Source organism: Oncorhynchus masou, chromosome 5 (assembly GCF_036934945.1).
Source record: "Oncorhynchus masou masou isolate Uvic2021 chromosome 5, UVic_Omas_1.1, whole genome shotgun sequence".
In the NCBI taxonomy this organism is placed as follows: domain Eukaryota; kingdom Metazoa; phylum Chordata; class Actinopteri; order Salmoniformes; family Salmonidae; genus Oncorhynchus; species Oncorhynchus masou.
Window position 1 is genome coordinate 16021233 of NC_088216.1, and position 14572 is coordinate 16035804.

At 40.8% G+C, this 14572-nt stretch overlaps 1 protein-coding gene across 2 annotated transcripts in view; it reads left to right on the plus strand.

The window, feature by feature from the left end:
• Positions 1-14451, plus strand: part of LOC135534579 (interleukin-2 receptor subunit beta) — a 22028-nt gene extending 7577 nt beyond the window's left edge. For both annotated transcript variants that reach the window (XM_064961532.1, XM_064961538.1), the window contains 9 exons: positions 140-239; positions 3155-3266; positions 3402-3477; positions 3791-3890; positions 6424-6557; positions 6670-6862; positions 7264-7363; positions 7634-7718; positions 8625-14451. In XM_064961532.1, coding sequence (XP_064817604.1) covers positions 170-239; positions 3155-3266; positions 3402-3477; positions 3791-3890; positions 6424-6557; positions 6670-6862; positions 7264-7363; positions 7634-7718; positions 8625-9056 — 1302 coding nt within the window. In that variant the 5' untranslated portion in view covers positions 140-169 and the 3' untranslated portion in view covers positions 9057-14451. The remainder of the gene's footprint in view (positions 1-139; positions 240-3154; positions 3267-3401; positions 3478-3790; positions 3891-6423; positions 6558-6669; positions 6863-7263; positions 7364-7633; positions 7719-8624) is intronic.
• Positions 14452-14572: the final 121 nt, after the last annotated feature.

The following is a 14572-nucleotide window of genomic DNA, read 5'->3' on the forward strand; positions in this document are numbered from 1 at the left end:
CTACATAGTTCACTACTTTTGACCAGAGTCAAATGAGCCCTGGTCAAAAGTAGTGCCCTATATAAGAAATGGGGTACCATTTGGAACACTAAGCCACCTGTCACCTGTTGCTAAGGTCATGTCTCCTACTGTTTTCTAGAATGAGAAAAAGGACCAAGAAGAAGTCATAATGGTTCTATGGTGTCTCTATGTCATCCTGCTCCTCCCCCTACTAACCTGCTCCAGCCAACCACAGTCCTGTAAGTCATCAATACCCTTCACAATGCATTACAACACATGTATAATGACTTTGAGGTTAAAGTGCAGACTGTCAGCTTTATTTTGACTGTATTTACATCCATATCGGGTGAACCTTTTTAGAAATGACAGCACTTTTTGTGCATAGTCCACCCATTTTAGGGGACCAAAAGTTCTTTAATGTGTGTTAAAGTAGTAAAAAGTTTTGTATTTGGTCCCATATTCATAGCATGCAATGATTACATCAAGCGTGTGACTCTACAAACGTGTTATTATTTTGTGCCTAATAGAAATGAATGGTAAATAATGTATGGTGTCATATCAGCTTGGATATCAGCTTGGATATCAGCTTGGATTTGGCGTCTCTCCTATCAAAACACGTTGAGAGTAAACATCATTAACAGAAACAACTGAATTGTTGCGTGTGTTGTTGTTGTCCTCCAGTGTCCCTTTCCTAAATTAGCCATTGATGGAGGTAGGGATTTGGACTTGTGGATTTACTTCATTCTCCGTATTGGCCAAAAGCAATTCCGATCCAACCATTAATTCATATGTTGTTGTGCCCCTGGCCTGAGAGGATGGAAGTTCAAGCATTTTAACCTCGGACAAAAAAATAAGCTTGTACTGTAAATAAGCTTGTACTGTTTCAATGTGAAAGAGAGGAGGATGGCATTGGTGTTTCTCTACAAGTAGAGGGAGTCAACATGCTTTACCACATGCACGCACACATAAATCAGAACCATGGACAGCCACATATTTAGCTCATGTTGATTGGACACATTTTTTGGGGGAGGTTATATTTTAGTTGTCACTTTATTAGACGAAGCAGAGGTGATTTGATGATGTTGAAGTTGAAATGGTGCTGGAATAGTGGAGGCAGCTCCTCTTTATGACTTGCAGTAACTCAAATCAAATCAAATTGTATTGGTCACATACAGATGGTTAGCAGATGTTATTGGGAGTGTAGCAAAATGCTTGTGCTTCTAGTTCTGACAGTGCAGCAAACAAGTAATATCTAACAATTCCGCAACAGATACCTAATACACACAAATCTAAGTAAAGGAATGGAATAAGAATATATAAATATATGGATGAGCAACGACAGAGCTGCATTGGCAAGATGCAATAGATAGTATAGAATACAGTATATACTGTACATATGAGATGAGTAATGCAAGATATGAAACATTATTAAAGTGACTAGTATTCCAATTATTAAAGTGGCCAATGATTTCAAGTCTGTATGTAGGCAGCAGCCTCTCTGTGCTAGTGATGGCTGTTTAACAGCCTGATGGCCTTGAGAGAGAAGCTGTTTTTCAGAAGGCCAGCATCCCGGAGTCGCCTCTTCACTGTTGACATTGAGACTGGTGTTTTGTTGGTACTATTTAATGAAGCTGCCAGTTGAGGACTTGTGAGGCATCTGTTTCTCAAACTAGACACTCTAATGTACTTGTCCTCTTGCTCAGTTGTGCACCGGGGCCTCCCACTCCTCTTTCTATTCTGGTTAGAGCCAGTTTAACTGTTCTTTGAAGGGAGTAGTACACAGAGCCTTGTACGAGATCTTCAGTTTTTTGGCAATTTCTCACATGGAATAGCCTTCATTTCTCAGAACAAGAATAGACTGACGAGTTTCAAAAGAAAGTTCTTTGTTTCTGGCCATTTTGAGCCTATAATTGAACCCACAAATGCTGATGCTCCAGATACTCAACTAGTCTAAAGGAGGCCAGTTATATTGCTTCTTTAATCAGAACAACAGTTTTCAGCTGTGCTAACATAATGGCAAAAGTGGTTTATAATGATCAATTAGCCTTCTATAATGATAAACTTGGATTATCTAACACAACATGCCATTGGAACACAGGAGTGATGGTTGCTGATAATAGGCCTCCGTACGCCCATGTAGATATTCCATAAATAATCTGCCATTTCCAGCAACAATAGTCATTTACAACATCAACAATGTCTACACTGTGTTTGTGATCAATTTGATGTTATTTTAATGGACAAAATATGCTTTTCTTTCAAAAACAAGAACATTTCTAAGTGACCCAAAACTTTTGAACGGTAGTGTATGATTAAAGATGATATAGAGCCCTGTAAAACATGACAGAGCCTGGTAAAACATGACATAGATCCTTAAAAACATGACATAGAGCCTTAAAAAACATGACAGAGCCCTGTAAAACATGACAGAGCCCTGTAAAACATGACAGAGCCTTGTAAAACATGACATAGATCATTAAAAACATGACATAGAGCCTGAAAAAACACGACATAGTGCCTTAAAAACATGACATAGAGCCTTATAAAACATGACATAGAGCCTTAAAAAACATGACATAGAGCCTTATAAACATGACATAGAGTCTTGTAAAACATGACATAGAGTCTTGTAAAACATGACAGTGTCTTGTAAAACATGTTATAGAGCCTTTTAAAACATGACATAGAGCCTTATAAAACAGGACAGTGTCTTGTAAAGCATGTTATAGAACCTTATAAAACATGACATAGAGTCTTGTAAAACATGACAGTGTCTTGTAAAACATGTTATAGAGTCTTACAAAACATGATATAGAGCCTTATAAAACATTATATCGACCCTTATATTAAAACTGTTATTTTTTTCTTTCTCTCTGTTTCCCTCTCTCTCTGCCTCTCTCTCTCTCTCTCTCTCTCTCTCTCTCTCTGCCTCTCTCTCTCTCTCTCTCTCTCTCTCTCTGCCTCTCTCTCTCTCTCTCTCTCTCTCTCTCTCTCTCTCTCTCTGCCTCTCTCTCTCTCTGCCTCTTTCTCTCTCTCTCTCTCTCTCTCTCTCTCTCTCTCTCTCTCTCTCTCTCTCTCTCTCTCTCTCTCTGCCTCTCTCTCTCTCTCTCTCTCTCTCTCTCTCTCTCTCTCTCTTTGTCTCTGTTTCTCATAGGTCTGCAGTGTGTCAATGACTTCATCAGTAACATCACATGTGTGTTGAACAACACATGCATACCCCCAGACATGCCGTGCACTCTGCATGGTGAATACCCCGGGTTTAAAAGGTAAAGAAGACTAAGGATGCACCCTAACTGGAACCCTATTCTCATAGAGTCCTGGTCTAAAGTAGTGCACTATATAGGGAATAGGGTGCCATTTGGGATGCTAACTGAAACAATGGCTCACTGTTGTAACTACAGGCAATGTGAGATGAAGTCCTTGGCCGGTTTCAACACAACCTTGAGAGGCGGCAGTCTGGTCTTTGAGGGCAATCCAGTGAGTTTTATAAAACTACATCAAGTTAAAACCAATGCTTGGTTATATATGTGCATTATTATAGATCAAAACAATGATTTAAAAACAATTTTAAAAGTAATAACATGAATGTAACACATTAATCTGAATGAATAAATTAACCAGGAATTTGTCATTTAAAAAAAATATATAATAACATTTTTTCCTAATAATAATAATAATACGAATACTAATAATAATAATACTAATAATAATAATAAAACAATGACAGCATATATATAGACCAATAGGCAAACAACCCTGGATAACTGAGCCTCTGTAAATGATCTTTCAGTTCTTTTGGGAAGAGGATGAAATACCCATTGGTGTACGGTGTGGACAAGCAGAAGATTATGTGATACAGATTGAACACCTGTATCAACCATTTAACCACAGTAAGTGCACAGTAATTTGAATGACATTATGTACGATGTGTCATCTATTACTAATCTACTACATTAATTGTACACCAACTACAACGATATAATACCATAACTTTATGAGGTTTTGTGAAGTCAGCATACAAAATACACAAAATCAATACACTATGATGCAACAAAATGCAATACAATTATTATTAGCTTATTAATATACAGTGCATTCAGGAGGTCTTCAGTGCATTCAGGTCTTCAGTGCATTCAGGTCTTCAGTGCATTCAGGTCTTCAGTGCATTCAGGTCTTCAGTGCATTCAGGAGGTCTTCAGTGCATTCAGGAGGTCTTCAGTGCATTCAGGAGGTCTTCAGTGCATTCAGGAGGTCTTCAGTGCATTCAGGTCTTCAGTGCATTCAAGTCTTCAGTGCATTCAGGTCTTCAGTGCATTCAGGTCTTCAGTGCATTCAGGTCTTCAGTGCATTCAGGAGGTCTTCAGTGCATTCAGGTCTTCAGTGCATTCAGGTCTTCAGTGCATTCAGGAGGTCTTCAGTGCATTCAGGAGGTCTTCAGTGCATTCAGGTCTTCAGTGCATTCAAGTCTTCAGTGCATTCAGGTCTTCAGTGCATTCAGGAGGTCTTCAGTGCATTCAGGTCTTCAGTGCATTCAGGTCTTCAGTGCATTCAAGTCTTCAGTGCATTCAGGTCTTCAGTGCATTCAGGAGGTCTTCAGTGCATTCAGGTCTTCAGTGCATTCAGGTCTTCAGTGCATTCAGGTCTTCAGTGCATTCAGGTCTTCAGTGCATTCAGGTCTTCAGTGCATTCAGGTCTTCAGTGCATTCAGAAAGTATTCAGACCCCTTGACCTTTTCCACATTTTGTTATGTTACAGCCTTATTCTAAAATGTATAAAATCCTTTCCCCCCCTCATAATCTACACACAATACGCCATAATGACAAAGCAAAAACAGGTTTTTATGCATTTTTGCAAATGTATCAAAATATTTTAAAATGTACATAAGTATTCAGACCCTTTAACTCAGTACCTTGTTGAGACACATTTGGTAGCGATTGCAGCCGCGGGTCTTCTTGGGTATGTCGCTACAAACTTGGCACAGATGTATTTGGGGTAATTCTCCCATTCTTCTCTGCATATCCTCTCAAGTTCTGTCAGAGTGGGCGGGGAGAGTTGCTGCACAGCTATTTTCAGGTCTCTCCAGAGAACTTGCCTACCTGGTTAAATAAAGGTGAAATAAATGTTCGATCAAGTTCAAATCCGGGCCACTCAAGGACATTCAAAGACATGTCCTGAAGCCACTCCTGCGTTGTCTTGGCTGTGTGCTTCAGGCCATGCTGGAAGGTGAACCTTAGCCCCAGTCAGAGGTACTGAGCGCTCTGGAGCAGGTTTTCATCAAGGATCTCTCTGTTCTTCTCTCCTTACACCCTTCGCTCAATCTTGACTAGTCTCCCAGTCCCTGCCGCTGAAAAACACCCCCACAACATGATACTGCCACTACAATGCTTCACCATAGGAATGGTGCCAGGTTTCCTCCAGATGTGACACTTGGCATTCAGGCCAAATAGTTTAATCTTGGTTTCATCTTGTTTCTCATGGTGTGAGTCTTTTAGGTGCCTTTTGGTAAACACCAAGCGGGCTGTCGTGCCTTTTTTTGAGGAGTGGCTTCCGCCTGGTTACTCTACCATAAAGGCATGATTTGTATAGATGATTGCATAGATGATTGTCCTTCTGGAAGGTTTTCCCATTTCCATAGAGGAACTCTGGAGCTCTGTCATCGGGTTGACCATCGGGTTCTTGGTCACCTCCCCCGATAGCTGAGTTTCGCTGGGCGGCCAGATCTAGGAAGAGTCTTGGTGGTTCCAAACATCTTCCATTTAAAAAAGATGGAGGCCACTGTGTTCTTGGCGACCTTCAATGCTGCAGACATTTTTTTGGTAACATTCCCCGGATCTGTGCCTCGACACAATCCTGTCTCGGAGCTCTACGGACAATTCCTTCGACCTCATGGCTTGGTTTTTGCTCTGACATGCACGTCAACTGTGGGACCTTATAAAGACAGGTGTGTTCCTTTCCAAATCATGTCCAATCAATTTAATTTAGCACCGGTGGACTCCAATGAAGTTGGAGAAACATCTCAAGGATGATCAATGGAAACAGGATGCACCTGAGCTCAATTTCGATTCTCATAGCAAAGGGTCTGAATACTGATGTAAATAAGGTGTTTCTGTTTCTTACTTTTAATACAGTTGCAAACATTAAAAAAAAAAAGTTTTCGCTTTGTCATTATGGGGTGTTGTGTGTAGATTGATGGGGAAATATTTTTTTAAATCAATTTTAGAATAAGGCTCTAACGTAACAAAATGTAGAAAAGGGGAAGGGGTCTGAATACTTTCTGAATGCACTGTATACAACTTAATACTCATTCATACCTGATACTAACATTTCTAATTCAACTTAGTACTAGTAGTTCTGTTACAGTGATATTAGTAATATATTAGTACTACTATGAGTACATTAACTGTGTTGTTTTGTGTTTGGCAGTTAAAATGCATCCCCCTGGCAAGCCGACTGTCATCAATGCCTCAATCACCTGGACACCAGGAGCTCCCATTTCAGACATGATATTCAACTATGACTTCCAACTACAGTGGAAACAGGAACTACATCACTGGGAGGTGAGAGAGAGAGAGGGGGGGAGAGAGACAGAGACAGAGGATAGATAATAACAACTGTGTCTCTCTCTTTGTACATCTAAAAGTAGACCTCCTGTATGTTGTGCTACTGCAGGATGCTGTGGAGGTGAACATATCAAACAAACATACATATTTTGACCTGGACCCTGAGGTGCTGGAGAGAGGAAGGAGGTACCAGGTCAGAGTCCGGGTTCGAGCCGACCCAGACGATTACCCAGACTGTCAGTGGAGCGACTGGAGCCCCAGTGCATCATGGGTCTCCATTCTGGGACAGATGAAGCAAGGAGGTAAATACAGCATCAGTGATGTCATTGGTTATTAGTACACATTTGAATGTGGGCCTATATATACTTGGGCTTTGTCCCAAATGGCCCTATAGTTCCCTACATAGTCCAGAGCCCTAGGGGCCAAAAGCACTGCACTAAACAGGGAATATGTTGCCATTTGGAAGGCAGACATAGTAGTGTGTTTCCTTATGAATCTTGAAAAATAGCTCCTTCTTTCTTCCCTATTTCTTTCTTTCGTTCTTAGACAGGCAGACACATGCTCAAAACAAAACAAACTTACAGACAGAAATCTACATGAAGCCTTTTCTATGCCAATATTTTAGTAAAACAGTGGTGTTGTTATGTACGTTGTAAATATGTTCTAAGTATGTTCTGTGTTGTTCCTCTGGTCCTGTTCTCAGGTAGTCCTGATGTTCTAGACCAGGACTTTGTGGTGGTCACCGTGGTGGGAGCTGTTGTTGTACTGGTCCTGCTGGTCTCCATGTCGCTCTGCAAAGGAAAGTGAGTACTGTCTCTCTGTGTGTGTGTGTGTGTGTGTGTGTGTGTGTGTGTGTGTGTGTGTGTGTGTGTGTGTGTGTGTGTGTGTGTGTGTGTGTGTGTGTGTGTGTGTGTGTGTGTGTGTGTGTGTGTGTGGTGGGTGGGGGGTGGGGTCCACTGTAAATGTGATGTATTTTAACACCAACGGACTGCAAAGTAAACATCATGTTTTAGATGTAATGTTTTGTAGTTGGTTAAGTGCAACTGCCTTTCATTTCCGTTCATTGCTGACAGGGTCAAGAAGATTCTGAATCCTCCTATACCAGATCCCTCCAGGTACTTTGAGGGCCTCAACCTCCATCACGATGGAAACTTCAAGGTCAGTTCTACTTTTGACTGAAGTTATGTGCCAAAAGAGACCCTATTCCCTGTATTGTGCATTACCTATGGCGGTAGTTAGGCTATAATGGCTGTAGTTAGGTTATAATGGCTGTAGTAAGGTTATAATGGCGGTAGTTAGGTTATAATGGCTGTAGTTAGGTTATAATGGCTGTAGTTAGGTTATAATGGCTGTAGTTAGGTTATAATGGCTGTAGTTAGGTTATAATGGCTGTAGTTAGGTTATAATGGCGGTAGTTAGGTTATAATGGCTGTAGTTAGGTTATAATGGCAGTAGTTAGGTTATAATGGCTGTTGTTAGGTTATAATGGCGGTAGTTAGGTTATAATGGCTGTAGTTAGGTTATAATGACGGTAGTTAGGTTATAATGGCGGTAGTTAGGTTATAATGGCTGTCGTTAGGTTATAATGGCTGTCGTTAGGTTATAATGGCGGCAGTTAGGTTATAATGGCTGTATATAGGTTATAATGGCTGTAGTTGGGTTATAATGGCTGTCGTTAGGTTATAATGGCTGTAGTTAGGTTATAATGGCTGTAGTTGTGTTATAATGGCTGTCGTTAGGTTATAATCGCTGTAGTTAATTTCTAATGGCTGTAGTTGGGTTATAATGGCTGGAGCCTAATGAATGGAATGGTATCAAACAGATAAAACACATAGTTTCCATATATTTATTACCAGACATTATTATGAGCTGTCCTCACCATTGTCTAAGAATTACCATCATGTATGTTTGAAGCCACCTGTCGGAAGACATTGCAGTCCTCACCTTACAAGCCTCCTCTGCAATAGAAAAATAAAAATAATAATCCTTTCATTTACCTCTCCTCTATATCTCTCTTTCTGTGTGTGTGTGTGTGTGTGTGTGTGTGTCCGTCCGTGCCTACAGGCTTGGCTGGGTCCTTTGTTTGCCCTTGAATCCATCAACTCTGCCTCGCACCGTGAAGACATCTCCCAGGTAGAGATCACCGACAGCCTGGACAACGTCACCCCCTTGAGGACGGCACCACCACAAGAGAAGAGATGGGACAACAGTGGCCACTCCTTCTGCTCCGGCTTCTCCAACTCCAGCTACTTCTTATCTCAATTCTCCCAGCCTGGATCCACCTCCATCAAGCTGGAACCCTGCTCTGTACACTCCCCTTACGGACCAGTAGGTGGCACTACTGAAATGATAGATAAGTGGAAGGAGGAGAACAGAGGAGAAAGGATGGATAGTAATAGAGGTGTAGGGGGAAGGACGAAGATATCAGGGGTGGAGGGAAAGATGGAGAGATGTTGGATGGAGAGATGGGGGGTGGAGGGAAGGAGGGAGAGATAGGGGGTGGAGGGAAGGATAAAGAGATGTTGGGTGGAGGGAAGGATGGAGAGATGGGGGGTGGAGGTGTACTTGAAGGCATCAGTGCAGGTGAAGATATCCTCCAGGTTTCTTCTTACGGGCGTGTTGAGAAGCTCCAGGCCGAGCGTCGGGCCCTCATAAGCCCAGATTCAGGCATCGGCAGTGGGGCAGAGGATCAGGAAAGTCAGGAGAGCGTGGAGGATGCGGTCGGGCCTATTGCATCCACCCCCCATTTTGTCTTTCAGGACTTTCATCTTGTTCCGCTTCTTCCTCTTATCAATAACAATAACTTTACATTCTGCTCCACCCCCTTACCCATTTCCCTGTCCGCTTTCCCCCAGCTTCCCTTCACCCTACCTGGGTTGGATAGTGTAGGGGGAAAGGGTACGGAGATGGGGGTTGGAGGAGGTTCTCTCACAATGTCTTCCTCCTATGAACGTGTGGATAATCTGCAGCTCCAGGCCCAACTCTTGGCCCCTCAGAGCCCAGATTCAGGTATTGGCAGTGGGGGAGAGGATCAGGAAAGCCAGGAGAGCATGGGGGATGAGGTCAGGCCCACTGTGACCCCCTGTAACCATATCCCTCTTATTACCACTAACAATATATTTCCATTATATTCCACTCCCTTACCTATTCCACTGACCAGTTTACACTTCCCCTTCTCTGGGTTGGGGTTGGCTCCATCCCTGGGTATGAGAACCAGTCATCCAGGCAGGCTGATCGAGGAGATGTCTCTCCTGTCTTCTTCAATGGCAATAGAGCCCTCTAGTGGCGGCTACATGCCAGTGAAAGAAGCTCAGAGCTGAGCTATGAAAACATTTCACCAAGGTCTAGGTTTGGAAAAGTCTTGTAATTTTCCCAAAATTCCCTGGTTATCCAGAAATCCTGGTTGGAGTAAGCCAAGATGGTAATCTCCCAACCAGGATTGAGAAAGTTACTAGAATAGGGGGGTCAAAAGTTTTAGAACACCTACTCATTCAAGGGTTTTTCTTTATTTTTTTACTATTTTCTACATGTAGAATAATAGTGAATACATCAAAACTATGAATAACACATATGGATTCATGTAGTAACCAAAAAATTGTTAAACTAATCAAAATATATTTTATATTTGAGATTCTTCAAATAGCCCCCCTTTGCCTTGATGACAGCTTTGCACACTCTTGGCATTCTCTCAACCAACTTCACCTGGAATGCTTTTCCAACAGTCTTGAAGGAGTTCTCACATATGCGGAGCATTTGTTGGCTGCTTTTCTTTCCCTCTGCGGTCCGACTCATCTCAAGTTGGTTGAGGTTGGGGGATTGCGGAAGCCAGGTCATCTGATGCAGCACTCCATCACTCTCCTTCAAAAAGCCCTAACACACCCTGGAGGTGTGTTGGGTATGTTTTTTTCTTTTCCTGTTGAGAAACAAATGATAGTCCCACTAAACCCAAACCAGATGGGATGGCGTATCACTGCAGAATGCTGTGGTAAACATGCTAGTTAAGTGTACCTTGAATTCTAAAGTAATCACAGACAGTGTCACCAGCAAAGCACCCCCACACCATAACACCTCCTCTTCCATGCTTTACGGTGGGAAATACACATGCAGAGATCATTCGTTCACCCACACCTCGTCTCACAAAGACACGGCGGTTGGAACCAAAAATCTCCAATTTGGACTCCAGACAAATTTCCACCATTGCTTGTGTTTCTTGGCCCAAGCAAGTATCTTCTTATTATTGGTGTCCTTTAGTAGTGGTTTCTTTGAAGCAATTCAACCATGAAGACCTGTCTCCTCTGAACAGTTGAGATGTTGAGATGTGTCTGTTACTTGAACTCTGTGAAGCATTTATTTGGCCTGCAATTTCTGAGGCTGGAAACTCTAATGAACTTATCCTCTGCAGCAGAGGGAACTCTGGGTCTTCCATTCCTTTGGCTGTCCTCATGAGAGCCAGTTTCATCATAGAGCTTGATGGTTTTTGCAACTGCAATTAAATAAACTTTGAAAGTTCTTGAAATGTTCCATATTGACTGACCTTCATGTCATAAAGTAATGATGGACTGTCGTTTCTCTTTGCTTATTTGAGCTGTTCTTGCGATAATATGGACTTAGTCTTTTACCAAGTAGGTCTATTTTCTGTATACCATCACTACCTTGTTACAACACAACTGATTGGCTCAAACACACTAAGAAGGAAAGAAATTCCACAAATTAACTTTTAACAAGGCATACCTCTTAATTGAAATGCATTCCAAGTAACTGCCTCATGAAGCTGGTTAAGAGAATGCCAAGATTGTGCAAAGCTGCCATCAAGGCAAAGGGTGGCTACTTTGAAGAATCTCAATTATAAAATATATTTTGATTAGTTTAACACTTTTTTGGTTACTACATGATTCCATATGTGTTATTTCATAGTTTTGATTTCTTCACTATTCTACAATATAGAGCATAGTAAAAATAAAGAAAAACTCTTGAAGGTGTTCTTTAACTTTGACGGTAGTATATTTTACCCCTTTTTTTGGTAGGCACAAAATGACCTCCATACTTCCATAAGACATTTTAAACTGATACCGGTTACCTTCAGGTGACTCCGGTGACACTAGTGTGGGTCGTAGAGAAAAACACATACTGCTTTCTTGAGGATCTCCCCTTTCCACAGTGGGATCCAACGTGGTCGTGAGAGTCTCATCTTTCCATATTTTATAGGCTAAACCGTTCAGACGCTACAGACGTTTTCGTGAGAAGATCGCTTTTCGTGGATGTCTCATGGTCTGACAAACACCGCTCTAGCTCTGTCACCTTTCACCGCAGATGCGGAAGGGCGATATTGGCGGATTCAGATATAAACAGATATCTCTAGCTTAAACCGACAGGTTTTAATGGCTATTTTTTTTTATTATGTTACTTAGATTGAAGCACCGGTACCTCAATCGACTCTAGGAAGTTAAAGGGGCAATCTGGGATTTGGTATATCCATTTGTTGCTGTTTGAATCACAGATTGCCATATTATTGTGGTGTGTGAGGTATGGGTATGTTTTACATAGATCCATACATTCATAGATATGTATATAGATATGCATGTATAGCTGTGGTTCGATAGGATGGTAACAGGTGAGTGAATAGAGACAGACAGTTAGTGTTCATTGCTTTGTGTTACACAGAGCCATAAATAGTGTTTTGTCTTGTAGACTACTTTGTTAGTTTACAAACTTCTTACAGCTGAAATCCCGTTAACGGGATAGATATGACAACAGCCAGTGAAAGTGCAGGGCGCCAACTTCAAACAACAGAAATCTCATAATTAAAATTCCTCAAACACAAGTATTATACACCATTTTTAAAGATAAACTTGTTGTTAATCCCATCACAGTGTCCGATTTGAAAAAAGCTTTACGACGAAAGCATACCATGTGATTATGTTAGGTCAGCACCTAGTCACAGAAAAACAGCCATTTTTCCAGCCAAAGAGAGGAGTCACAAAAAGCAGAAATAGAGATAAAATTAATCACTAACCTTTGATGATCTTCATCAGATGACACCTATAGGACTTCATGTTACACAATACATGTATGTTTTGTTCTATAAAGTTCATATTTATATTTAAAAATCTCAGTTTACATTGGCGCATTATGTTCAGTAATGTTTTGCTTCCAAAACATCCGGTGATTTTGCAGAGACCCACATCAATTTACAGAAATACTCATAATAAACAATGATATAAGAAACAAGTGTTATGCATGGTATTATAGATATTCTTCTCCTTAATGCAACCGCTGTGTCAGATTTCAAAAAACCTTTACGGAAAAAGCACACCATGCAATAATCTGAGTACAGCGCTCAGGCACGAAAACAAGCCATACAGATACCCGCCATGTTGTGGAGTCAACAGAAGTTAGAAATAGCATTATAAATATTCACTTACCTTTGATGATCTTCATCAGAATGCACTCCCAGGATTCCCAGTTCCACAATAAATGTTTGTTTTGTTCGATAAAGTTTGTCGTTTATGTCCAAATACCTCCTTTTTGTTTGCGCGTTTAGTTCACAAATCCAAATTCATGAGGCGCACTAGGTCCAGACAAAAATTCAAAAAGTTCCGTTACAGTTCGTAGAAACATGTCAAACGATGTATAGAATCAATCTTTAGGATGTTTTTAACATAAATCTTCAATAATGTTCCAACCGGATAATTCCTTTGTCTTTAGAAATGCATTGGAACGCAGGTCGCTCCCACGGCCACACGAGTGACCAGCTCATGGCCTTCTGCCAAACACCTGATTGAAACAGCTCTCATTCGCTCCCCCTTCACAGTAGAAGCCTGAAACAAGGTTCTAAAGACTGTTGACATCTAGTGGAAGCCTTAGGAAGTGCAATCGGACCAAATTTACACTGTATCTTGGATAGGCAAAGAGTTGAAAAACTACAAATCTCAGATTTCCCACTTCCTGGTTGGATTTTTTCTCAGGTTTTTGCCTGCCATATGAGTTCTGTTATACTCACAGACATCATTCAAACAGTTTTAGAAACTTCAGTGTGTTTTCTACCCATATCTACTAATAATATGCACATCTTAGCTTCTGGGCCTGAGCAGCAGGCAGTTTACTATTGCCACCTTATTCATCCAAGCTACTCAATACTGCCCCCCAGCCATAAGAAGTTAAAAAGACAAAGAAGAAATAGCCGTTGAGTTTACCACTCATATCATATAGTTGCCGTTCTAAATGCTGATTGGCTGAAAGACGTGCTATATCAGACCGTATACATCTCATGTCAAATGGTTTCTGTTGATCTGCTCAGGGATACGTTTTCATACCACTTCTAAACACTTTTCTACCTCTCATGACAGTACTACATCTATTTATGACATCAATATGATACTATGATTGTGCTCCCAGTAAATACTGATCTGATACTGATAAATCTCTCAGTAGAAATGAAGAATGTATTATTATGTTGTGTATAACATGGCCATCTTGAATGTTATGTCTCTGAAAAATCATGTGGAAAGTGGCTGATGTTCTAAACTGTTTGTTTTTTGTTCATTTAAGATTACATTTATTTAACCAGACAATTCAATAACATATTTAAATAATAATGTTGAAAATATGTGTTTTAAACAAATGTAGTGCTGGTTTATTGCACAGACCAACTTTGCAGTTCAAATTATTTTTTGGTTTTGTAAATGATCATTACTCTAAGTTAGAACTGAAAAAATGTATAAGGCAGCTGAATTGTATTACAATCTTATTGATAAAGATATGTATTGTCTAACATAGACTGTTTGACTGTGTTTTTGATATTTCAGCCAATCAGCCAGGGTAGGCCGTCATTGTAAATACGAATTTGTTCTTTAACTGACTTGCCTAGTTAAATAAAGGTTAAAATAAAACAAATAAACATACTGTGTTGTGAGTTATTCATTTTACAAACACTCCCGTTGGACCAATTTACGTCTAGAGGACACAGGCATACCTGTTGTGGGATCCGGGGGCCGGGCTGTTGTTAGGTGTCG